Raw genomic sequence first — 26,810 nt, 5'->3', positions numbered from 1 at the left:
TTGTGGTGTCAGTGTAGGGAGTAATACAATGTCAAGTCAGAGGTTTGATCTATTGCTGTGTTAAAGGGGTGTTGTGGTGTCAGTGTAGGGAGTAATACAATGTCAAGTCAGAGGTTTGATCTATTGCTGTGTTAAAGGGGTGTTGTGGTGTCGGTGTGGGGAGTAATACAATGTCAAGTCAGTGGTTTGATCTATTGCTGTGTTATAGGGGTGTTGTGGTGTCAGTGTAGGGAGTAATACAATGTCTGGTAGGTGGTTTGATCTATTGCTGTGTTAAAGGGGTGTTGTGGTGTCAGTGTGGGGAGTAATACAATGTCAAGTCAGTGGTTTGATCTATTGCTGTGTTAAAGGGGTGTTGTGGTGTCAGTGTAGGGAGTAATACAGTGTCTGGTTAGTGGTTTGATCTATTGCTGTGTTAAAGGGGTGTTGTGGTGTCAGTGTGGGGAGTAATACAATGTCAAGTCAGTGGTTTGATCTATTGCTGTGTTAAAGGGGTGTTGTGTCAGTGTAGGGAGTAATACAATGTCAAGTCAGTGGTTTGATCTATTGCTGAGTTAAAGGGGTGTTGTGGTGTCAGTGTAGGGAGTAATACAATGTCAAGTCAGTGGTTTGATCTATTGCTGTGTTAAAGGGGTGTTGTGGTGTCAGTGTAGGGAGTAATACAATGTCAAGTCAGTGGTTTGATCTATTGCTGTGTTAAAGGGGTGTTGTGGTGTCAGTGTAGGGAGTAATACAATGTCAAGTCAGTTGTTTGATCTATTGCTGTGTTAAAGGGGTGTTGTGGTGTCAGTGTTGGGAGTAATACAATGTCAAGTCAGAGGTTTGATCTAGCATTGTGTTAAAGGGGCCTTGTCGTCTCAGTGTACTGTTTTCTTTGATTTCAAATGCTTGCATGAGTTACTTCATTATTTGCTTTATGACGGTGTTAGAGCCTACACCGAAACATCACTTTTAATTGTAATAATGAAATTCATCCATAAATTCTTACCCATACTTGTTTGCATGAGATACTAAATATTTACTTATTATCTTTTCAGATAAAGCTGATGCCTCCAGATGAACAGTTTTCCTTTGAATACAAGGTGAGATTGTCTGGCTGTGCGGTAATACATACTGAACTGAAACTAATCGGGAACATTGGATTAGATACAATGAGATACAAGATTGAAATTGACTCACTCACTCACCCACCCACCCACCCACCATTTCCTCACTCACTCATAGAATTATGAAAAATCTATATACCCGACATTGTAGAGAGGGTTTCATGCCAAGACAGAATCTTTTCAGTCCTTGCTCCAAGATATATCATTTTTTCTCTGAATTGAAAAGCCAATGTGTCCAGCAAATCATTTTTTTTTTGTAAAACCTCTAGGTTACAGAACAAATTGTTTGAAAAATCGTCCCCAACCACTCGTCTACACTACAGACTGTCCGAAATAACTGCCCGCGGCTGGTAACTTTTCTGGCTGCATTAAATATTCCTCCACCTGCACGACTGTCTGTCAGATAATTTTAAGACTGCTTACATTTTCAGTTTTTTATAACTCCTTGTAGATTCTAAAGTAATTGATTGCATTATTTCAACTGAATTGAATCAAGATGCGATTTGTCTCTTATTTTTTGCATGTTTTCAATATTTTTGATGTCTGAATGCGGGCAGGTAACTTTGAAGATGGGCAGGCAACTCATATGGGTCACCTCCCCGACTGTCTTCTTGGGTTTAAAAATATTTCCAACACTGCTCTACAGGCCCTTTGCAGTTGTCCATGAGTTCATCGTTTGGCAACTGGAGTTGACCTCCCTGTGATACAGTTGCCATGTTATCAGTGCACCCTGGCTGCAGGAAACGTGTCTATGTCCACACTGTCTGGGTGTCAGATAACAGGCAGACACTCAGAGAGCATTGTTGCCCTGCCCTGGTGTCTCAGGCCGAGTGTCGGCTGATTCAATACAACTTCCTGTTGTACATATCACACAGACACATTAACTAGATAAACAGTTTGTTGTTGGATATGGGGAATGATTTATTGTGCATGTGCAACAATAAACATCTCCTTTTTATGTATTAATTCAGAAACCATTTCTGGGATTGAAATGTAATGTGAAAAGGAGGTAGTTTGTGAATCATACTGTGCACGAAGTGTGTTCATAGGGTCATCCATTTCAATGTGTTTATCCCATTTTGGTGTCCCAAAGCATATTTATTACCAGCTTCATATTATAAAGAATGTCACAAGTATTTTTGTTAAAAAATATATATTCTAAGTGTGACCAGGGATCTATTCCTGGTCCTGTGTGTGAAGGTGATGAATCTAGAGAAGGATCCTGTCAGTTCTAATCTGTCACGGTTTCGATGCACCAAGATTTGTAGGTTACTTTGAAGGTAAAGTGTTCACCTACAAATGGCTGATCCTGTGTTCAGTCAAATAGTGTTTAAGGGAAGAAAGGGTCCCCAGGATACCATGATTGTCACATGGGCTGACAAAAGGGGAGGGGTTGGTGACTTTGTGTAACCATGCCCTGATGGTGTTGGTTGTTGCTCATGATTTCAGTCACTGGTTTGACTAACATGGACTAGCAAGGACTTAACTATTTACATACCTTTCTGTCATATTAGGCTGACACACAGTGATATAACTGAAACACTGTTTGAAGCAGTAATAAATGCAACTCATTCACTCACTCACTCACTCACTTACTCATGTATGTAGAATTACTCTGTGTGTGTGAGGGTGGGTGTGTGTGTGTGTGTGGTGGGGGGGGGGGGAGGGTACTGGAGCATTGTAGGATCTCAGATACCCGTGATTGTCGGCCTGTGGAGTATTATCATTTGCCTGTTGAGATTTGTACAGGCAGTAAATTAGTTGGCATGTTGTTGACAGCAGTATAAGGTTGCACGCACAATTTCTTATTAATACATACTTGACAAGTAACAATAACATGTTTGTGGTCTAGCCATGTGATAACACAGGATGGGACAGGCTTGCTGTCTTGAATGGCAGTGCAGTCTCATTCATGTGGAGAGGGTAGTTTGAGATTTGTCACTTGTAAGTTGGAAATTTCTTTTTCATTCTATATGTATAAAAGTAAATGTCTCGTCAAAACATAGCAACTCTGTTACATTTCTGGAATTTAGAAGATGACCTATGCCAGTACCCATGACAAACTAAGGTATTTGGTCTATTTCACCTGACAAGGGTACATTTCAGCTGTCACATTTTATCTGGTAACGAGAGAAGCAAGACTAGGCTAAATAGCAAGCACAGTAACCTGACAGTAAGCAACTGTGGTCCTGTGCACAGCCCACAGGAGGATCAGGTGGTGTTAACCAACCTTCGTGGAGTCCTTAGTAATGGATGGGTGTCTGTGTTTGACAGCCTGGCTCCCAGAATCTCTCAGGGCTCCAGTCCTGCCCCACACTGAAACACAACTTGTATAGCACATGTGGTGTTACCTTCGGCAAGGTGCTTTGTTTGAAATAGATTCACCGGTCAATGAGTACCTGGTTGGATGAGGTCGCCCTTATGTAATGTGACTGTTTAAACCTTCTAGTCACTCACGAGCAGTTTGGGTTGTATACTCCTCAGGAAGCTGAGAATGAAAGCACACTGATCCATTGACCGGGGTAATGATAATGTAGTGCCATGAACATTCACTTGCTGACTGGACTTTGATTATAAATGCACTTATTATTATCATTATTATAGCTAACAAGGGCTAGGGAATGTTTTTTTTATATTATTATTATTATTATTATTATTATTATTATTATTATTATTATTATTATTATTATTTTTATCATCATCATTATTGTTATTATTATTATTAGAATTGACCTTGTATACATTTTTAACATTTTAAACCAAAGATCTCTTCAGCTCCAAATCTATTGACATATAATTTTATTTTTTTTATTATTAAACTATACATTTATATATACCGCAGGTGACTAGTATCTGCTCAAATACGGTTTTATTTGATCCCCGACCAGTAGATCCGTTCGCATTCCACTTACCATTCTCAACTCCCTGGGGAGTATACAACCCAAGCTGCCCAGGGGCGCAAGAAGGTTTTCACTTCCACCTCCCATCTCGGGTACCCATTCCCTGCTGGGTGAACAGAGGGACAGGTCAACTGAGTCTCTTGCCCAGGGGGACACCACACGTTTTGACACTTGTGTTTCGGATGGATGTACGTATTCCTGTTTCCCTCATCTGGGCATCTACCATCGGATGAGTGGGTTCTTTTGAATGCACAGGGTGTATGTACTGTACACTAGGGGTAGTGACAACACTGTAAAGACCTGTAAACATTGTTGGTCCCAAGGCTGAATAACCACCCGGTCACTAGCGGGATACGATCTCAGCACCTGGCGCCTTCTAGCATGGCGCTTTTGACCGCTTGCCCACTCTACCCCAAAATAGATGTCATTTGTTGTTTTTTCTTTGTTATGAAATATATTTGTCATTTATTGCAGTGGGACATTTTGACAACCAAAGTCCAGCTGATTGCGACAAGCAAGATTGTTTCCCTGTCTGCAGGAGAATGGGACAGCCTCACAGCTCTCACGAACGTCTACACCAAAAAAATATTCCATACACCAGCAGTAAGTGTACATGTGTTGCACTAATACTGAAGTATCAGATACTACAGTAATCTAGGCTTGCCAAATATTATAGACGTGTATGGGCTGTATTGGATATATTTGTTTCAGGGTCTGTATGACAAACTAGGGCCCTTGTTGTAACTCGTTATAAATAAGAAGTTAGGCATCCTTGATTCCAATGCTTCAGCTACAATCCAAGATATTGTTTTAATATGGAATCAGGGTATGAATTATCTCCATGTAAATTTCTATCCAATTTGTATTTATCCCGGCCCCCCAGCATATAATTCGGGGGGATATAGTGATCAGCCAGTCTGTCCATCCGTCAGTCCGTAATCATTTCCATTTCCGGTGCAGAACTTGAAAACCATTCAGTGTATTTGATTGATACTTGGCAAATCTCTCAGTCACATACTGAAGTAGTGCCTTTTGATATTTTGGGAATTTCGAATTTTTATTTTTTAAAATGTTTATGGGAAGAAGTTGACATAGACTCCATTGGGGAAAGGGTTCGTTTCCGGGCAGAACTGGAAAACCATTCAGCACATTTGATTGAAACTTGAAAGATGTATCAGTCACATGCTGAAGTGGTGCCTTTTGCTATTTTGTAATTTTAGAAAAAAATAATGTTGCTATTTGGGAATGTTACAAAATTTCATTTTTCCGTGTATCCATTGACACAAGTTAGACTTTGCTGAAATGGAAGTAGGTGTCGTTTCTGGAGCAACACTTAAAAACTGTTCAACAGTGTTGAATCAAACTTGGAACATGTATTATTCAGGGGTTGAAGTGGTGCCTTTTGCTATTTAGGAATTTAGATATTTTATTCCTGTTTCCATGGCAAGAAGTTCGACTTTGACTACCATCTTGAAAACTAACAGGTATTCTTCCATGAAACTATGCACACATATGACCAGTTTGTCATCTGGTGCCTTTTGTTATTAAGGGATTGTTAGAAATTTATATTTTTTCCGTTTCCCTGGCAACAAGTTTGACTTTGACTGTTCATGTTGGTGTGAACCTGACATAGAAATACAAAGTTCCCAATCCCAATTCCATGGTATTGCTTTGATAGCTCAATAACTGCTCTTGTATACTGACAGACAGATCAGATAGAAATTCTTCAATAAGTGGACTTAACAGGCAGATAATTTGTTCTTTTGAATTTGTAGGGGCCGGGGGGATTTGTCATCGTCTGATGACTCTTGTTTTAGAATTTACTTGATGGTGTCACAAGTATCATATTGTAAGCTTACTGTAGTGATTGATTGATATTGAGGGTAGCGTATCATGACACAAGCGTATCGTGACGCAACTGTGTCGTGACACATGTTAATCCTAGGTGTACATGATGTAAGTCTCTACTGTTGTGTAGAATAGGTCTTCAGCAACCCATGCTTACAGTGAGAAGCGACTATGCTTGTCGTTAGAGCATCGGGTGGTCAGGCTCGCAGTCTTGGTTGATGCATGTCATCATATCCCAATTGTGTGGATCGATACCCATGATGTCAATCACTGAAATGTCTGGTCTAGACTCGATTATTTCCAGACAGCCGTCATATAGCTGGAATATTGCTTAGTGCGGCCTAAACAACAAACAAACAAAATACTGTTGTGTAGAGGGTATCCTGTATGTAACGTCTAGGGGATCTCTGCAGTGTTTCTTTGCTTGTACAGGGGGCTGACCGATGGAGCAATGACGTCTACTGTTGTGTAGAGGGTATCGTGTATGTAAGGTCTAGGGGATCTCTGCAGTGTTTCTTTGCTTGTACAGGGGGCTGACCGATGGAGCAATGACGTCTACTGTTGTGTAGAGGGTATCGTGTATGTAACATCTAGGGGCTCTCTTCAGTGTTTCTTTGCTTGTACAGGGGGCTGACCGATGGAGCAATGAGGTCTACTGTTGTGTAGAGGGTATCGTGTATGTAACGTCTAGGGGCTCTCTTCAGTGTTTCTTTGCTTGTACAGGGGGCTGACCGATAGAGCAATGACGTCTACTGTTGTGTAGAGGGTATCGTGTATGTAACATCTAGGGGCTCTCTTCAGTGTTTCTTTGCTTGTACAGGGGGCTGACCGATGGAGCAATGACATCTACTGTTGTGTAGAGGGTATCGTGTATGTAACGTCTAGGGGCTCTCTTCAATGTTTCTTTGCTTGTACAGGGGGCTGACCGATGGAGCAATGACATCTACTGTTGTGTAGAGGGTATTGTGTATGTTAAGTCTAGGGGCTCTCTGCAGTGTTTCTTTGCTTGTACAGGGGGCTGACCGATGGAGCAATGACGTCTACTGTTGTGTAGAGGGTATCGTGTATGTTACGTCTAGGGGCTCTCTTCAGTGTTTCTTTGCTTGTACAGGGGGCTGACCGATGGAGCAATGACATCTACTTTGGTCATCAGAGGATCGCCAGTCTCAATCACTCGCTCATCAAGTTGTGTAAAAGCATTCCAGACAAGTAAGTTCAACCTTTTAAGAGATCCAAGACCAAAGAAGTAGCATAATCATCTAAAAACACATGATTAGAACATAAGAACAGGAGTTAAGTCCCAAGGGACACAAAATTACATTTCGTCTTGGTCGTTAATTAATATAATCTAGAGCACCTGACATGTTATTTTCATATTTTTTTCCCCATGTATTTTGCAATATAGAAGAAAACAAAAAAAAGTGTTTGATTAAAAGTATGCTTTTTTATAAAGCATTTTCTGTGTGTGTTTTTAATGAAAGGATTTATGTCAAGTGTTCTGTTTTTTAAAATAAACCTAAAATCAACCCTGACAGGGTTTTGAATTTGTTGTTTTGCATTCTGACTGTTTGATTATTTGCCTAAAACAATAGTAAAACAAGTAATTTAATTGATCTGGCCTAGTGAAGAGAAATCATTGAAATCTTTAAAAAGCACATGAGTATGTTCTTAAATTTGGGGTATTTTTTATTTTCTCAACCCTACTGATCATTAAACATAATTTTCAGAAAAATTTAAATTTCATAATGGAGAGATAATGAATTGAGAACACATCATTTTTTAGAATTCTCATGATTTAGCATGGCTCTTCTGATGTAAATGTTAACGTTCCTCTCTTCCAGATTAGCTGTAGATGATGAAATGCTCAAGCCATTGATGGAAGGAGAGACGATAGAAACAGCACTCCGCAAGAAACGCTTATTTATCTGTGATTATGAAATTTTGAAGGACCTTCCTCATCGACCAAACTTGGTAGTAAGTATTTAACATTCACAAAGCAACATAGGAGTGAATGAGTTGGGTTTAGTAAAACACGTTATTGTGAGAGAGTGAAAATAATTTATTATAATAGATACTCATGGAAAAACAGGTCTAAAACAGGTTATCATGACAGTTTGAAGCAGAATAGGTTCTCATGATGGTTTGAAATGAAACAGAACAGGTTCTCATGACAGTTTGAAGCAGAACAGGTTGTCGTGACAGTTCTGAAGCAAAACAGGTTGTCATGACAGTTTGAAGCAGAACAGGGTACCATGATAGTTTGAAGCAAAACAGGTTCTCATGACAGTTTGAAGCAAAACAGGTTGTATGACAGTTTGAAGCAGAACAGGTTGTCATAACAGTTTGAAGCAAAACAAGGTACCATGATAGTTTGAAGCAAAACAGGTTGTCATGACAGTTTGACGCAGAACAGGTTGTCATGACAGTTTGAAGCAGAATAGGTTCTCATGATGATTTGAAGCAGAACAAGGTTCCATGATAGTTTGAAGCAAAACAGGTTGTCATGACAGTTTGAAGCAGAACAGGTTGTCATGACAGTTTGAAGCAAAACAGGTTGTCATGACAGTTTGAAGCAGAGCCGGTCACTATGGCAGTTTGAGGCAGAACAGGTTTTTATGACAATCTGATATAAAAGATGACATTTAGGTTACGAAAATATATGATGAATATACAAATACTTAATTCTGTAACATTTGATGACATTATTCAGTTCTTTTAGCAATATTTGCGTTTATTGCATTGGAAAGTTAAAGTCTCTATTGTGTCATCTTGCCTATTGTTCAATATTAATAGTCAGGGATTTGTACGCTCTATGTGCCACTTGATGTCAATTAAGTGTTCTCTCCAGGGTATATTTGTCTGGCAGAGTTGAATGTCATATTGTTTGTGTACATAATGGCTCGCAGCAGCTGAACCGCTGGGGGATAAGAGTAATCCAGGAATATGTCTCCTTGTGACAGTGAATTTATTGTTGATTAATTTGTTTTCATTGCTCCTTTTTTTTATTTCCTTATGCTTTGAAGTGTTGTATGACTAAGAGTGGGCTGGGTCAGAGATGTCGTTCAGTGATGAGTCCGCTGTTGACAATACTATATTCTACTTGCAGCTGTGTGCTCCCATTGGCCTGTTCTTCATCAACAGCAACAAACGTCTCGTTCCCATAGCTATACAACTGTTCCAGCAACCGGCACCAGACAATCCTGTAAGTTGACAAAGTGCCTTTGTAGGAGAACAGATACAGAATTCAGACATTGACGGCTTCAATATTTCTTTATTAAAATAGTGTAGACCATCGGCCATGATATGAAACAAATACAACAAATGTGACCACCTCGAACTTTGATTAAACTAAATAGCATCGCTATACTGCTGGCACTTCTGAGATTATTTTGGGGCAAATCTGAGACTTTACCATGGCCATTGGTTCCTGGAAGCTATGGGTGGTGGCCATGAGCTGCGATTGACGCGCCTGAGACCATTCCAGCCCTCTCTTTAAAAAAGATGTGATGAAAAGATGTGAAAAAATAATCAAATATGTAATAGAAACAACAATTACGGATTTGTTTTGATAAAACTGTCAAGACAGTGCAGGGGTTGAAAAATTATTAAAAATGTTACTTGACCAAGGGCAAGTATGACCAACATTCTCACTTGCCCTATTTTAAAATGTACTAGCCCAAAATCAAGCTAATAAATTCAGTAAAATGTTACTGCTGCAGAACTGAGAATAAAATTCTGAAATTTGAACATCCATCAATAAACGTTCTCTTACGATTGCAAGCGTGTATGTTTGGGTACTTGGAACAAATGGTGCACTTCATGACTTTCGCTGTGTCATCATACACAACCCAAGGAAACTGGTCTTTCCACCCAGCGATGAATGTTCGTTTTCGTTTACATTCGTCATACTTCTTATTCTTTGCCGATATACAACTTTCGGAATTTCCCTCTGCCTTCCTTATAAGTTCGTCCCCACCGCCAAAGAAACTTAAAATAGACCGCTGAGACATGATCGGCCATGTGCGGTAATGGCAATATAAATTGTTATTGCAGATACCCCTCGGGGTGCAAATGAGGCAAAGGGAGGCTACTCTGTCCTTTACTAGCTTACTCATTTGAAACAACAGATTTACTTACAGTGATCCCTCGCTATTGCACTCTTCACTATATCGCTAACTCGGTTATTGTGTGCGGTAACACATGGTTCCCAAAACTTATATACACATTTAGTAAACTCAAGTCACTGACACGATGTCATTTCCCCATTGCAAAAACATTACCACCTGCACGCAACACCGGAAATACCAATCAACAAATTCCGCAATTAAATCCTATTATAACTATCTGGTTATAAAAAAAACACGTTTGTACCTTGACATATGTTTGTAGCATATTTTATTAATTTTATTTAAAATTTCATTCAGTACAGTTTAGATCAGTTTTGCCGAAATCGTGCGTAAAGGGGTCGATAGATCGCACAACTCGCCGTTATTTACAGCAACCACGGTCAGCGCCTTGAATGAACTTTAGTTGACAACGAAAAGAAACACATATTAAATAAATGCCATACTTTTACTCGTTAAAAGTTCCGTTTGTTGTAGTTCAACAAAATTATATTTCATCAAAGCTAGGCCTAACGAAGCATCTAAAGTCGGAAAATGTTTCAACCTCGCATTACAATTTCCAAGAAACTTGTGCCATATATGGAAGTGTTACTAAGATTTAACAATGAAACAAGCCTGGTTCTCGTTGTTGACCTGCCTGACATCGAAATGTATTAATCCCATTGGTTGACTGGCGTAGCTGTATGCAAATTACATTGTCAGTCTGGGACACTAACAAAATATTAGCCAATCAAATACCGTAACATGATCACATGATTACATTCGCGTGAAACTTGACCCAGGTCATTTTATGTGATCTACTTGTCCACGGGCATGCTAGAAAACGTATATTACACGCCCGACATCTAAACCTTACTTGGCACGGGCGTCGGGCAATGGTATTTTTCAACCCCTGCAGTGTTACAGTTTACAGGGTGGTCCAGTAGGCAATGCATGCACTTGTCTGACAGGTATGGTTTGATTCCAATATGTGGAGCCTATTCTTGTTGCGACAGCCAGCATTAAAACTAACATGTGGGTTCATTCAATGGAATGTTGCACTAGTTGACATTGGCACTGCCCCACCATGGCTTGACTCTGTGAGTTACAAGAAATGGAAACAGACATTTCAGTGTATAAATGAAAGATAAATTGAAGAGAAATAGTAACCCTAACATGTATGTCAAGTATATATTCAGAGATAACAGAAACTAACATGAACAGTGGCTTCTGGTGTGAATTCCACTCTCTAAGGTTCCAGTATTGGAACTGACCAAACCTTACACACCTGTCATTTGACGGATAACTGTGATACCCTTGTGATTGTGGTTTCGCTTTCTTGGAATCATGTAAAATAAATACAATTTACCTACTGCAGCTGATTCATAGTTTAATAAAAAACATAAAAACATAAATCATTTAAAGTCAGAATTTATTGACAATGTCGTTAAAAAAATAAATTACTTAACATCTGTTTTTATCCCGATGCAGTGGTAGATATTTATGAGTTACGTTCTTCAACAATTACACTTAAACAGCCATTTTGATGACTTGCTGTTTTAATTATCGGCATTTTCACATGTTTTTTTCCTCCATCCAGGAATGGGGGCTGGGTTATATCTACATCTGCATAGTGGCCAATATTCGGCCCCATGTATACAGCAAATATCAGCAACAATTCCCAAACTGGAATTAAACATTTCCAGATTGATGTCGTTAAAGCCGTAACTAATGTTGAGGCTTTATGGAGGGGACTTGTATTTGACAAATAACAGGACCAATATAGACGAACAGGCTTTAATGCTTAGTTTAACATTATTGCATTCATGCAGTGTTAAAATTCAATTTTAAAATACCAAGGAATTTAGGAAAAACGGAACTTTAAATATCCCAATTTGGAAGAAAAGAATGATTTTTCCCAAGTTGCCTGCCAAGGGCACTTTGTTTAAAAGCCTACTGTATATAAATCCTTGAGGGATTGGTGTCGGTGTGATGGTTAATGTGAGTTGATGGTGTACAGGTTTTAACAGGGTCATGTACACACCCAAGTGCAGGTGCAGGGTGTACAGACAGGTATGATACATGTAATGGACTGACTGTGTTATCAATGCGATATACCTGTGCAATATACTTGGTATCAACATCTGATGTATATGCAAATGAGGTCACCAAAGAGGAAATACTTTTAATAGACGCCATATATTGATGCATTGTATGCATACTTGCTTGATAACCTGTAATCTATGTTCCCATAAAGTTAAGATAAGGGTTTATCAATGTGTGTATGCTTTTGTAAACAAACTAGGAAAGAAATCATATCGTACTATACAATACTCTAGGGAGTTAACTCAGGCATTGCAGTTTCTAGGGGGCACTAGTGGCCCAGTCGTCTAAAGCGCTGCGATTCGCTGTGCAGAGTTGCGTCCCTTGGGCACGCCAGAAACCTATGTTTGTGGGTTCGAATCCCGGTTCACCCCGATTATGTTTGTAGGTTTGTCAGCACCATACCCGTGCTCGTGGGTTTCACCGAAGTGGTAAACGCCTGAGACCTGCATCACTTCGGGCTTTCCTCCCACATTAAGCTGACACGCCATGATATAACTGGAATCCTGTTAAAAGCGGCGTTAAACCAAACTCACTCACTCACTCACAGTTTCTAAAGTGCCTCGAACCTCAATTATTTATTAATCATTAAATGATTATGAATGTTTGTGTTTCCATATTGTAAATATCATGTAGGAATAAAAAAAAGTATAATTGTTTTATTAATGATATAAAACAATCTCTATTTATCATTATAAGTCATGAAGATAATTTTTTGAAAAAATATATTATTTATGATATGGAAACAGTTGGCTAATAGTCTATTTATGATGTTACAAGTCAACTCATGGATATAATTTTTCTGGAAATGAACTGGTGACACCTCGCCCACCTTACTGGCCGATTTGCATGACCAACTGGCGAAACAGAGAGTTAGATTTCATTACGAGCTATTAGAAACAGGTATCTAAGCTGTTGTAACTGTGACACCAGACATTTTCTGTTATGTTCCGAGACCATTGTGCACTTGAGGTGTTGCAGAACTGTTGACATAGTGGTGTATAATTTGTAGTTGTTATGCCTGGGTCAGCGATTTAACCCAATATTACACCACACCCTCTAATTGTTTGTTCGGCATTCTCAAATATATAAATCATGCCGTGTATTCCAGGAACTGTGCTTGATAAAACTGTTAGGGTGAATGGCCTGCAATCTAGGTGAAAATGTCTTAAGTCTGCCTTTTCAAGTTTGATGCCTTTCAGTGTGGAAATTATTGTTTCATACAGCAGACACAGCAATATGAACGAATCGGATGTTCTTTAACTTTTTTTGAGTAGGATATATTTAGGATTATACTGATGGTTAGTAAAAACAGACCTGTAGCATAAGAATGGTATTAAACACAGACTGAGTGAGTGAGTTGGGTTTAATGCCACTTTCAACAGTATTCCAGTTATATCATGGTGTGCCAGCTTGATGTATGAGGAAAGCCCGAAGTGATGCAGGTGTCAGACATTTACCAGTTTGGTGAACCCAGGAATACTGTATGGTTCTTATAAACCTTGTAACTTACTTGGGGCAAACTGATTGAAAACAGAAGAAACATAGAATATAGTGGTATTTAATTCAATGTGCCAAATATATAGATATTTTGTCAGGTATTAGTACCCTTTTGATAACTATTAATCTGCTTTATAAACAAACCAAAACGACTTTATCAGAGCAGTATTTAATACAGGTATAATAGGATACAGCACTTATTAATCTAATAAAAAAATAACAACAAAATAATAGCGTTAATTTAATAGGTAATATAGGATGAGAATATCATTTCATTCTGCAAAACTATAGAAAAATGTATATGAAATAAGCAGAGAAAACAGACAGTAAGTTGTTTTATTTTTGGCCATAATCAGAATCAAAACTTTGTTACAACTAAGAATCGTTAGAAACATTTATTTTTCCATAAAATTGATTTGAAGGTAGTAAACTATATGGCCATTACCCAAACAAAAGCATCAGTCAAGTATGACACTTGTTTTTTAATCAATAAAGATGTGACGTTGACGGTACTGAATGGAGGTCATGGTTACAGGTGTAAGGGTTAATGTCACCTAGCATAATAGACTGACTGCCACTGTGTAGATTGATATTATATTAACCCCCCATCAGCTGGATGGGGATCATAATGCCTTCATTGAAATCTCTTCCATCAGACATTTTTATTGGTATGTGACTTTGATCTGGGCAATCATAGACAGTATGTACCGACATGAAAGGCCTTTACGGTGGTTGGTGACAATAGTTTTACCACTTCAATTGCCTGGCTTGCCCCATGGTGCAGTTCCTCCTCATTCAGCCAGTACAAGCTATATTGGGGTTTGTGGATACAGGCCAGTGGTTCTGAGTTATAGGGGAGATACGATCTGGTTATACACCAGTTAAGATATGTAAGTTTGATGCTTTTTAAAGAAAATGTGGATTTTTTTATATTCTTTCTTGTCATGTTGGATAGATGTAGAGTAAGAAATGCCATGTTTCTTTATGTAATGTTGAGGTATTATTAATAGATGCTTGCCAGAACTGTCAAAGTTGATTAACTCTTGAATAATAAGTGGGAGTATATCCTCCATGGTTGCGCGCCAAAGTCCAATGATCTGACCAGGAATGCCATCTGGGCAGAGTGGAGTCTCCCTTTAAGAAACTGAAGCGGTGAAGTAAAGTCAGCCTTGATGCCAAGGTTGGGGTCATCCTCTGGCGTAGACGGTCGGCTAGTCATTTTTTGTGAACTTGTTGAAAAAGTTGCCGGTAGCATAACCATGAGAACTTCTATTAGTTTCATTAAGTATATATTTTACAGCAGCATGTTGTCTGTTTGTAGGTATTCCTCCCGACGGACCCCCCCAACACATGGGCATTTGTTAAGATGTGGTACAACAACAGCGATGCTATGTATCATCAGTCTCTCACCCATCTAGGTAAGTCATCAATCTCACCCATCTTGGTAAGTCATCGGTCTCACCCATCTTGGTAAGTCATCAATCTCACCCATCTTGGTAAGTCATCAGTCTCACCCATCTTGGTAAGTCATCAATCTCACCCATCTTGGTAAGTCATCAATCTCACCCATCTAAGTAAGTCATCAGTCTCACCCATCTTAGTAAGTCATAGGTCTCACCCATCTAGGTAAGTCATCAATCTCACCCATCTTGGTAAGTCATCAATCTCACCCGTCTTCGTAAGTCATCTGTCTCACCCATCTAGGTAAGTCATCTGTCTCACCCATCTAGGTAAGTCATCAGTCTCACCTATCTAGGTAAGTCATCAATCTCACCCATCTTGGTAAGTCATGAGTCTCACCTATCTAGGTAAGTCATCGGCCTCACCCATCTTGGTAAGTCATCAGTCTCACCCATCCAGGTAAGTCATCAGTCTCACCCATCTAGTGTTTGGGCCTAGACCATAGTGCCAGAGACCATTTATGCCTTTTATTGGTTCTGCTGAAGCATATTTTTCTAAATGCAGGCTGGTGTTCTTGGTGCTGTCTCGGACTGCCTGGTTGTGTTTAGTGATGTGTTGTGATGGTTCTTCTGAAGCATAGTTCTCTTGATGAATACTGGTGTTTGTGGTGCAGGCTTGGACTGCCTGATAGTGTATGTCTATGCATCGGAAACATTTGTCAGGAACAGGGAAGGACATGTATCATCTATTGCAGAGACTATTGCGTGAGAAGGTTTCTGGCATGTTTCCACTTCCTAGCATGTTGCAACAAGGAAGCTGTGGACAGACAATGAAGGAAACCCATTTCTTGTGACTATCAAACGTACCCAGCACATCCGCTCCTGTGAAACTAGGATGTCATGTCATATGTTCAGAGAGTTCATTACTGTTTTTGTTAAGTGGTTTTCTGTAGGGTTTTACATTGTCCAAACCATCTTCAATAATCCAGGGTATAATATATCTATTCTTTTTACCTAAGTACCCTGGTTGGATCTGTTACCATAGAAATGTGAAATCTCAATCTCTTTTTGCAACTCCCAGATTTTCTCTCTCACATTGGTGTAATTTAAATGGATGGATAATTTTAATGTGTGTCATTTGCATTGGACTCCAAACAAAGCCATGTTAGTGAATGGTGCTTATCGACATGCAATGGATCAATGATACACTGAATAAATGGGGATGTGTCAGAATTGGCTGTACGTATGTCCTTCGGTTGCAATAGCTACGAATCTGACGATGATCATGGTCTAGCATTAGGAATAATTGAGCCTGGGAGGTATTTCACTTGTTGTGTCAACTGTTTCATTGTAATTCCTTTATATGAATTTCATCAATATATATAAAGTTCATAGAATTTTCAGCACATGCTCAACATTATGCCCTTTACAAACTTTGGTAATGTCCCTTGGAACCAATCCTATCCATTATTGATCCTGCAGCCAGAGTATCGCGGCCAGCATGACTTGTTAATAGGTTTTGCTCTGGACATGCATTGTAAAGGCATTCTAACTCTAGTTTGAACCCAGTTGACATTAATCAGTCTTGCAGTTGTTTTATTTTATTCAAATACAACAACAACTCCAGGAATCCACAATTCCCAGGGCCCATTAAGCACTGTCAATACATGAAGCTGTTAAAATTTTGATCATTGACAGGATATTTGTTGGCATTGATTTCTGATGCGTTGAAGTTGTGTCTATTCAAAAATTAATCATTTTGGGGCATGGCGTATCTGAAGTGTACGTGACTGAGCGAGATTGTATCATTGATGGCTGGTGTTTTCAGGTAGGCTCGGTCGTAACGGAAGGTAGCCGTAATGCTGTTCATGTGTATTGAGCAGGGATGGTGGGGAGTATTGACAGGCCGTTATTGTCCAGAGGGTATTGTCACCTTAATTTGATCAACGATTGTGTGAAGGCAGTGCTAGAGTTATTGTTGAATTCCTGGTACTTGGTCAATGGCTCATTGGGTTTTGAAATCACGAACATTATGGCTTAATCATAGGTAAACAATGCATAACCATCCCTAACTAGTTATGCATGTTATGCTGAGTGTTAAGTTAGATTTCATAAGGCCAAATTATTTTTTAATGTTTGTTTTTTAGTTCTCTCACTGCCAGACCACCTATACTCAATAAAAAAAAGTTAAGGATCATATTATTTTGTAGGTAAAACTGAGTACACAATTTAATAATTATGTCCCACAAAATATAACTTTTTTTGTTCAGTATATTATCATCCTGAAAACCTTTTTATGTCCCAGTTCCAGACGTAATTGTGTTTTTCCTACTGTTGAGACGCATTTGGTTATAATATGTTCTGTTAATACTTTTATTGATGTTTATAGGAAAGAAATGCAAATTTTTGCTTTTGCAGGGTACACGCATTTGCTGATGGAAGGTGTCACCGTGGCAACACATCGAAACCTGTCTCAGTCTCATCCTCTCTTCAAGCTCCTTGCACCACACTTCCTCTACTTGATAGCTATAAACACGTGAGTATCCCACTTGCCGCTCCTGACAGTGGTCTATAGAGATTTAAGTTAAATCCCCTTTAACCAGTATACCAGTATATATCATGGCATGTCAGCTCTATGAATGAGGAAAGCACAAAGTCATAAACATACCGTACTTGACGTAATAAGCGCCCAGGGCGCTCTCAAAATTAGAAATAGGTGGCTCTTATTAGAATATTATTTTGGTGGAAAAAAGAGAGTTGAAAGGTAAATTTCATGGTTTATGCTGACGCACTGAAATATTTATATGCATTTATATTGCCCATAATTAAGAAAGCATATAACACACGAGTGCGTATTATACGCGAATAAATAAGTCTTGTGTACATTGATCAATCGTAAGGGGTGCTGATTGGGATTGTTCACTAGTCATTATATTAGCAAATATCGCTGTGGGCGCTTATTAGAGTGTAGCGCTTATTATGTCAAATTCGGTATTTGCCATGGGATCATCATCTTGGATTTGAACCCTTGGTCAGTTCAAGACAAGGGAATTTATACTGCTGGGCCATATCTTTTAACCCCTTAACTCTTGACTGGGATGATACTGCCATACTGATTGTGCTTAGGAATATAGACAAGTTTATCTTTTGACATGCAGTGTGAGAAAAATAGGCAGCTTAATTGTTTGGTTAACAGTAACTAGTAAACAAATTGATTTGATTTTAATATTTGATTTGATTCAAATATCATTTTTTCAGTTTACTCGTTTTGAATCTGTTGAAAATTCTGTAAACCGTGAAATAAGTCTTGGCCTTGCTGAAACCGGGGTTCATATGTTGAAAATTTTGTAAACCATGAAATGAAACATTCTGCAAATCCTGTAGACCAGGAAATATAAAAGACTTGGCATTATGTAAACCAGGAAATAAAAAAGTCTTGGCCTTGTTCAAACAGGGTTTTAAATGTTGAAAATTATGTAAACCAGGAAATAAAAAAGTCTTGGAATTGTTGAAACAAGGTTTTATATGTTGAAAATTATGTAAACCAAGAAATAATACAGTCTTGGCCTTGTTGAAACAGGGTTTTATATGTTGAAAATTATGTAAACCATGAAATAAAAAAGTCTTGGCCTTGTTGAAACAGGGTTTTAAATGTTGAAAATTATGTAAACCATGAAATAAAAAAAGTCTTGGCCTTGTTGAAAATGATGTAAACCAAGAAATAATACAGTCTTGGCCTTGTTGAAACAGGGTTTTATATGTTGAAAATTATGTAAACCATGAAATAAAAAAGTCTTGGCCTTGTTGAAACAGGGTTTTAAATGTTGAAAATTATGTAAACCAGGAAATAAAAAGTCTTGCCCTTGTTGAAACAGGGTTTTATATGTTAAAAATTATGTAAACCAGGAAATAAAAAAGTCTTGGCCTTGTTGAGACAGGGCTTACTGTGTTGAATATGGTAATGAACACATCCTCATAATGCGTGAACATACACTGGCAACAGTCACTCTGCAGATCAAACAAGGACGAGGCAGATAGCACTAAGAGAACATTCCGCACCTCATAAAAAAAATTGCTCAACAGAAATGAAATATTGCATGACTACATTTGTGTGCACATGAAAACGATATCCCTACAAATTGCTACTTATCAGGAGCTAATTGTTAGTAGACAAATAACCCACAGCAACTTTTCATGCTTTGTCAAAAGCAGTAAATCTCAAGGGTGGTATAAGTCTGTATCATCCTGTGTGGGATCAATCGACCAATTAGATCCGGATATTGGCGTGGTTCAGGGAATGTATCTCTGTTGATTCAGCATTTGGCCAGTTCTGGAAATGACTTTACACCGAGTTCTGTAACACCTCAGGCTATGCTGACAGTTAACGTTGTTTGTTTTGTGTGGAGCAATTATTCTTGTTGTGGTATTAACACTATATGAGGCTGTTTGACACATGTATTCATAAATCTGTGATTTATGATGAAGTATGGAGACTGACATTTAACATGGACGACTGTCTGATGTGGGAACGTGTCATGTTGCACATTACTTCTGCCAGCTCTAGTGACTTGTCACGTACATATAATATAGCCTTCAATAAATTATTTATCCACCCACAAATTCATGTTATTTGATTTTAATGTTTTCGGTCATTTTAGAAGTAAGATTCTTGTTGAGTGTATATTAATGTCAATATATGAATGTATGACTATACAAATATGTCATGAAATGTGCTGGTTGAATTTGAAATGTCAAACTGGGAAAAGAAAACTATATTTGTGCTCTCCATGTAAAAGGTGCAAAAAGTTATTTTTTGGGTAAAAAGAATACAAGTTTATCTCAGATGAACTTGTTAGGGCAGATGAAGCAGATAGATAATCATGATCACAACTCCATGATCATCCAGTATCCACGACTACTGGATCTTAGCACCTAAGGGAGGCAACTCTGCATACAGAATCCTTGACCTTACACCAAGGACACCTATACCCCTAATTAATATGAAGACAACAATTCTTACACAAACTGTCAACGCCATAAAATGAGGCCATCAACATTGACCATCAAAAGCCATTGTCTGGGAACCAGCACCAAGTCCCTCCACACTTTGAGATAAGGTGGCTTGGTGACAAGTGTGTGTGATGTGTGGAGGGACAAATGCCTGGGTGGGATATACATTGGAAAGTTATAACAATCAGCTGACTGGTTATAAATGCATGTAGCAGGCTGACTTGATGTCATAGATGTGTCTGGTTTGTTTCAGACGTGGCCTTGAGATGCTGGTTTGTGAAGGAGGCTGGGTGGACAAGACAATGAACGCTGGCATTGCTGGAATGTTCGAGCTGATTAAGAGAGGGTATGTATAGGCATGTATCATCGTGGGCGTTGTGCAGGAGATACTGTCTTCCATGGATTTATCTCTCTGTTCACTTGTCACCCCCATGTGTTTTTTATAACAAAATATTCAGTGCCTTTCAGTAACAGACCATATAAAGCAGCAGAGAGCAACCAAACTATGGAATCTTTACACACTTTGAGTAGAAAAAAACTCACAAATTACAAACAGGACACAATCCTCATAAAGTGTGCATCGTAGTGATTAAAACCTGCCACATCTTCTATGGAGACCAGGGGTGGTTGGGTAACCTTGTGGTTAAAGTGTTCGCTCATCAAACCGAAGACCCGGGTTCAATTCCTGACATGGGTACAATGTGTGAAGCCCATTTCTGGTGTCCCCTGCTGTGATATTGCTGGAATATTGCTAAAAGCGGCGTAAAACAATACTCTCTCACTCACTCACTCTATGGAGACTGCAACAAACCGAGTTTGTGCATGTTCTGCTTGTGGCCTGTGTTCGGTTCCAGTGAAATGTGGCAGCGTTTTAATCACTATGATGCACACTTTCTGAGGAATGTGTCATGTTTGTAATTTGTGTGGCTTTTTCGATTAACAATATTCCATAATTCCCATAATTAAGTCTGCAGCGTTTCTTTGGTAGGTCTGATTGAAATAGCATAAATATTTTCTGTCTGTGCATGTGGTTAGCTCGCCTTGTTATCTTAAGAGGTAGTTAGAAGAGGTACCCTGCTTCCTGTTCTCATAGGTTAGATAAGACTGGAAGGCCTCAGTGACTTGGTTGACTCCTTGTCGTATATTTCAACATCAAAATTAAATTTCCTTTAAACAATGAAAACTAACAAGTTTTGTGGTAATTGGCAGAACCTATGTTTAGTGTTGGTAGTCAGTTATTTGACAGGGGGCACTGGTGGCCCAGTCGTCAAAGGCGCAGCAATTCGCTGTGCAGTGTTGCGTCCCTTGGGCACGCCAGAAACCTATGATTGTGGGTTCGAATCCCGGTTCGCCCCAATTATGTTTCTAGGTTTGTAAGCACCATACCCGTGCTCGTGGGTTTCACCGACGTAAACGTCTGAGACCTGCATCACTTGGGGCTTTCCTCCCACATGAAGCTGACACGCCGTGATATAACTGGAATACTGTTAAAAGCGGCGTTAAACCAAACTCACTCACTCACTCAGTTATTTGACACAAGTTCCAGAATCTTCGTAAACACCTACTGACATTTGCAGTGAAAGTCAAAGAGAACATTAACCAGTGTAGTGATAGGATTTCAAGGTACTTTGAGGAGCCTACGCTGCTAGAGGTTAAACCCTTGTATCGTTTTAAGACAACACCTAAATGAGAAACAGTTGAATGAAAGTATCTATAAACTTTTTAAAATTTAAATCACTTTGTAAACCATCTAGTGAAAGATAAAAAATGGCATTTGCGTATTTTGTCACCACTAGATATTGGTAGTTTGAATATCAACCATATTTACTATAGTAATGCAAGAGTTGTCTCCCTTGTCTCCCCAGCCTGGAGCAGTGGAGGCTGGACGTTGATGGAACACTCCCTGAGGATCTACGACGCAGAGGGGTCAGTATACTGGGTTATTCTTAGAATCGATGTTTATGATCAGCTTTAGGAAGTATTACATGTATATACTCATCTGAGCAGGAGATTCTTGTGCATATGTGGATCTCGAGAATCTAAACCTTTTATAAAAAATAGCTGTATCCGCCCTTGTAGTAGCTGTGCATTAAGCAGTTAAGAGGTGGTAAGGGTCTGGCCATTTAATATTCTGGGACCCTGCGTTTTTTTAAGAAACGGAAATGGCTTCAAGATCTAATATTGTTTTCTAAGTAGGAGCTGAACTATTATTAAACAAATAACATATTTTTTAAGGTTATCCACAATGTTGCAAAATTACTCTTTTTCAGTATTTTCAGATTTAAAAAAAGTCCCTTAACATTAAACCTCACATCACTTATATATCAGCAATGTTAAAACAGGTTATGTATAAAAATAAACAATAAAACGACTGATGGTGATGATAATAATAATCATAATTATGATTATGCAATTGGAATTCTGCAATGTTTTGTTTTCAGCTTGATGATCAAAGTGTTTTGCCTGGCTACCATTTCCGTGATGACGCTCTGTTGCTGTACAAGGCCATCAACACTTACGCGGGGAAATATATCAAGCTGTACTATGGTCAGTCCTAAGTACCCAGTAGACACAATGAAGCCATTGAATAAGAAATACTTAAAAAGTAATACATGTACATGTAGTTTATACAGTTATTACGAACACAAGGGGACCACTAATGTTAGTGGTTTTAGTTCATTAAGAGCACATATACAGCATATGCACGGGACCAAAGTTCAGTTTGTTTTAGCTGTCTGTTCATTATAGGAGTGTTATTTGATTAGTTTAGGAAAAGCCAGAAAATCCATATTCAGTGGGATATGTTATTTTGAAGTCAGATATTTGAATTATATTTGCATGTGACATTGTTTTGATGTTTTAGATTCTCCCGAGAAAATCAGTGGAGACTGGGAACTGCAGAACTGGGGCCATGAACTGACCAAAAATCGCGAGGAAGGCGGCGTCGGATTACTGGTAGGTTGATTTGTTTGTTGTTAAACACCGCACTCAGCAATATTTCAGCCATCAACCAAGTCAGCGAACCTTACCATCCGATCTCGTTAGTCGCCTTTTACGACAGGCATAGTCGCCTTTTACGGCAAGCATGGGTTGCTGAAGACCTATTCTTCCCCAAATCTTCACGGGTCATTTCTGGTAGGACCTCTACCATCTTCCCGAGGCAAGAGAGTAAACTGACTTTAAAAGTCCAGTTTCCACCCTTGCCAAGCTAGGCTGGAATTACTGGGCTCGATCGTAGCGCCACCAGTGGCTATTACCAGTTATGTCCCTTCTAAGCCTCTCCTATGGACGAATCAGATTCCACTTCTCGTATCACTTGTGTTTGCTTCACACAAAATGGTGGGGCACAGTCAAAACAATCTGATCGATAATAAAGATCTATATTGTGATAAAACGAGTCTTACATCGTGAAATGCATCAAATCACGTGAGCACCTTCATTAAACACATGAAAAGATTTAGAAAATATCTGCTGACAACGAGTTGGCGGTGCACATGCTTTGCAAATCCTGCAATCGACCGAAATCTCCACGACAGTTTACGAACCGGATTTCGATTTCGGTGCGCAATTTTGATTGGACTATGCATAGACTCGTTAGCCCAGCCAAAATATAACTCCATAATACCAGCCTAGTTTGGCAAGGGTGGAAACTGGACTTTTAAAGTCAGTTAACTCCCTTGCCTCGGGAAGATGGACCTCTACAGGGGATTTTTTTTTTACCACAGCACTTGCAAAACGTATTTAGATACATGTATTAAACGATCTGATCATGCATACACTGAAGTTGACGTAAGCTATATCTTTATTCAACCACATGAAAAGTGAGAAGGAATGGGTGCATAGTCAGAAAGAAATGCGAACATGACTGGTAGTGTAACCATAGAGTTCTGGATAATTTTTGTCATTAAACTATATATCACATGACTAACGACGGGTTAGTGGGAACCCAGGTCCTACTCAGTACCCACCCGACCTGGGTACCCGAGTTACCCGTCCCAGCCCTACAGTGATTGATATTATGAACAATGTCTCACACTGCCAGATACAATGACATCACACTCCACACTATAGAGTAAACCACCCTAGTGGTGGTGACCAAAATTATTTCATTGTTTCAATCTCATCCTAAGACCAAAGACTTGTCTGGACCAATACTGAACTTGGGCACCTGACCTGAGGCCAAGGTCTCTGTTTAACGTGCTCTGACTTGAATTACAGATGTATCTATTTCATGTTTTCACTTTTCATGAGAAAATTGCATTGTTTCCAGGGAGTTCCTGGCAATGGGAAGTTCACGACGGTAGATCAGCTGATTATGGTGCTAACAACTATCATCTACACGTGCAGCGTGTCTCACGCGTCGACCAACTTTCCCCAGTACGAGGAGTATGCCTTCCCCCCCAACTACCCCGGTCTCATGAGGGGCGTACCTCCTGTTGACAAGGTGAGAGGCAAAGTACTGGATAGACTGTTACACAATACTGGATAGACTGTTACACAATACTGGATAGACTGTTACACAATACTGGATAGACTGTTGCACAATACTAAGTACTCTGTTGCACAATACTAAATACACTGTTGCACAATACTAAATACACTGTTCCACAATAGTAAATACACTGTTGCACAATAGTAAATACACTGTTGCACAATAGTAAATTCACTGTTGCACAATACTAAATACACTGTTCCACAATACCAAATACACTGTTCCACAATACCAAATTCACTGTTCCACAATACTAAATACACTGTTGCACAATACTAAATACACTGTTCCACAATACCAAATACACTGTTCCACAATACCAAATTCACTGTTCCACAATACTAAATTCACTGTTGCACAATACTTAATACACTGTTGCACAATACTAAATACACTGTTGCACAATACTAAATACACTGTTGCACAATACTGGATACTGTCTTGCTACTGACATGGAGGGGAAAGAGAGTGGTGGTTAGATTGATTGAAGCATTAATAAAATATACATGAGCATCACCAGTTTACAAAAGGATGCAGAGGGTTGACTGGTCGATGATCAAAAGGTCGGATGCCATGTCACATGTTACCTCATCAGCTATCAAAGCATGGCATACTAGGGACCTATCCTGCCTTAGGAGCACCACTAGAAACAAGAACATTAAATGCACATAGCCATATTTCTGTTACAAGTGTGCCTATTGTTGCCAGGAATACAAGTCAAAGTTAGGACATATTCACATGGATGTAAACTTGCACCTGTTTTTGTTATTATTGTGATGTAACAAACAGTTAAACCCCATTTCTTGAAAGTTTGAGAAGGAATTATTTTTCAGACATAATAAGTGCTGATATGTGCTACTCAAAAGAAGTTAAAGAACACCTGTTTTTTAATATGAATACAGTTAATCTGTCATGGCTGGTGGGTTTTGCAACACGCAGCCGTCCAATTGTAGCCATAACTTGTTTTTGACCATCTCCGTGGTCTAGTGGATAAAGCATCTGCCCCGAGAGCGGAAGGTCGGGGGTTCGATCCCAAGCCGTGTCATACCAAAAGTCATTTAAAGATGGTACTTGTTGTTATCCTGTCTGGCGCTCGGCATTAAGGGGCTAAAACAGCGACTTATCGGCTCGGAGTCAGTATACTGTGTCTGAGTGGGGTATTCATGTTATGTTAACTCACTGGTATCTTAGTGTTCTAGCATTAGTCCAGACTAGTACAAGAAGCCACCAACACTCATATGTACATGCATGTTGCTATATCTAGTGCCAAAATCTTGAGGCCATGTTAAACCCCATTTACCTCGCCTCACCATAGCTTGTTTTGAGTAGTATACAAGAAACTGGTTTGGCAACCATTTAGATTTGTTTAAAACGATACTTCCTTTGATTACACAACCTCTTTTACATCATAGCCACAAATCCTGTATTTTGCTTGTCATCACTAAATAAAATCTTTAGATTTTTCAACAGATGTCCTTTTGACAGTCAGCTATCCGAACAAGTCCTAAGGGTAACCCTATCTCAAGCAGATAGTTAAAGCACAGTTGCAAATATTTATGACAAATATTGGTTATGCCCAATATTATGAATCTGCTGTCACCTTATAGCTGTTGAATAACTCATGTGTGACCAGGGAGTAATGTTTTATGTTTCAGTCTCCGAAGGAGGAGAGTGACATCATCGCGGCTCTGCCTGACAAGCCCACGACCCTGGACATCATGACTGTCACCAAGATCCTCAGTCAGAGGGGTACCAAGAATCTCGGGGACTTTGAGGTCCAATACATCTTTGATCCCAAGGCCAGGGACATTGTTGATGCGTAAGTGTTGAGTCCAGTTACATCCCGGCGTGTCAGCTTAATGTGGGCGGAAAGCCTGAAGTGATGCAGGTCTCAGACGTTTACAACTTCGGTGAAACCCAAGAACACGGGTATGGTGCTGACAAACCTAGAAACATAATCGGGGCGAACCGGGATTCGAACCCACAATTATAGGTTACCTGCGTGCCCAAGGGACGCAACTCTGCACAGCGAACGGTGGCGCCTTAGACGACTCGGCCCCCCATGCCCAAGTGTTGAGCTCAGAGTGGAGTGAGATGGGTTTAACACTGCTTTGAAGACTCTTTGTGGTATGTCAGAGCATGTCAGACTGTTATGGGAAAGTGCTGAAATGCACAGATTGTTTATCACATAAGTGAAACCCACAAGCAAGGGTAAGGTCTGACAAACCAAGGATCATAATCTAGCAAATTCGGGATTCGAACCCATGACAAGCAGATCCTGACAGCAAAGGGAGATGACTCTTCAAACACAGAGAACCAATGAGAATGCCCATGCAGGATGAAGTTTG

The 26,810-nt window shown here is 39.4% G+C and overlaps 1 protein-coding gene across 1 annotated transcript in view; it reads left to right on the top strand.

Moving 5' to 3' along the window:
* Nucleotides 1–26,810, top strand: part of LOC139449365 (allene oxide synthase-lipoxygenase protein-like) — a 52,177-nt gene that overhangs the window by 21,628 nt on the left and 3,739 nt on the right. Inside the window, exons 2-14 of the mRNA XM_071230706.1 lie at nucleotides 1,038–1,082; nucleotides 4,481–4,609; nucleotides 6,966–7,063; nucleotides 7,696–7,828; nucleotides 8,961–9,056; nucleotides 14,882–14,978; nucleotides 17,379–17,496; nucleotides 20,224–20,316; nucleotides 21,836–21,896; nucleotides 22,412–22,517; nucleotides 22,834–22,925; nucleotides 24,241–24,414; nucleotides 26,118–26,281. Of these exons, the coding sequence (XP_071086807.1) occupies nucleotides 1,038–1,082; nucleotides 4,481–4,609; nucleotides 6,966–7,063; nucleotides 7,696–7,828; nucleotides 8,961–9,056; nucleotides 14,882–14,978; nucleotides 17,379–17,496; nucleotides 20,224–20,316; nucleotides 21,836–21,896; nucleotides 22,412–22,517; nucleotides 22,834–22,925; nucleotides 24,241–24,414; nucleotides 26,118–26,281 (1,406 nt within the window). The remainder of the gene's footprint in view (nucleotides 1–1,037; nucleotides 1,083–4,480; nucleotides 4,610–6,965; nucleotides 7,064–7,695; nucleotides 7,829–8,960; nucleotides 9,057–14,881; nucleotides 14,979–17,378; nucleotides 17,497–20,223; nucleotides 20,317–21,835; nucleotides 21,897–22,411; nucleotides 22,518–22,833; nucleotides 22,926–24,240; nucleotides 24,415–26,117; nucleotides 26,282–26,810) is intronic.

This window comes from Haliotis cracherodii, unplaced genomic scaffold (genome assembly GCF_022045235.1).
Source record: "Haliotis cracherodii isolate W230 unplaced genomic scaffold, xgHalCrac1.p SCAF_8, whole genome shotgun sequence".
Taxonomy (NCBI): domain Eukaryota; kingdom Metazoa; phylum Mollusca; class Gastropoda; order Lepetellida; family Haliotidae; genus Haliotis; species Haliotis cracherodii.
Note: the sequence above shows the minus strand (reverse complement) of the source record. Positions and strands in the feature narration are given on the sequence as shown.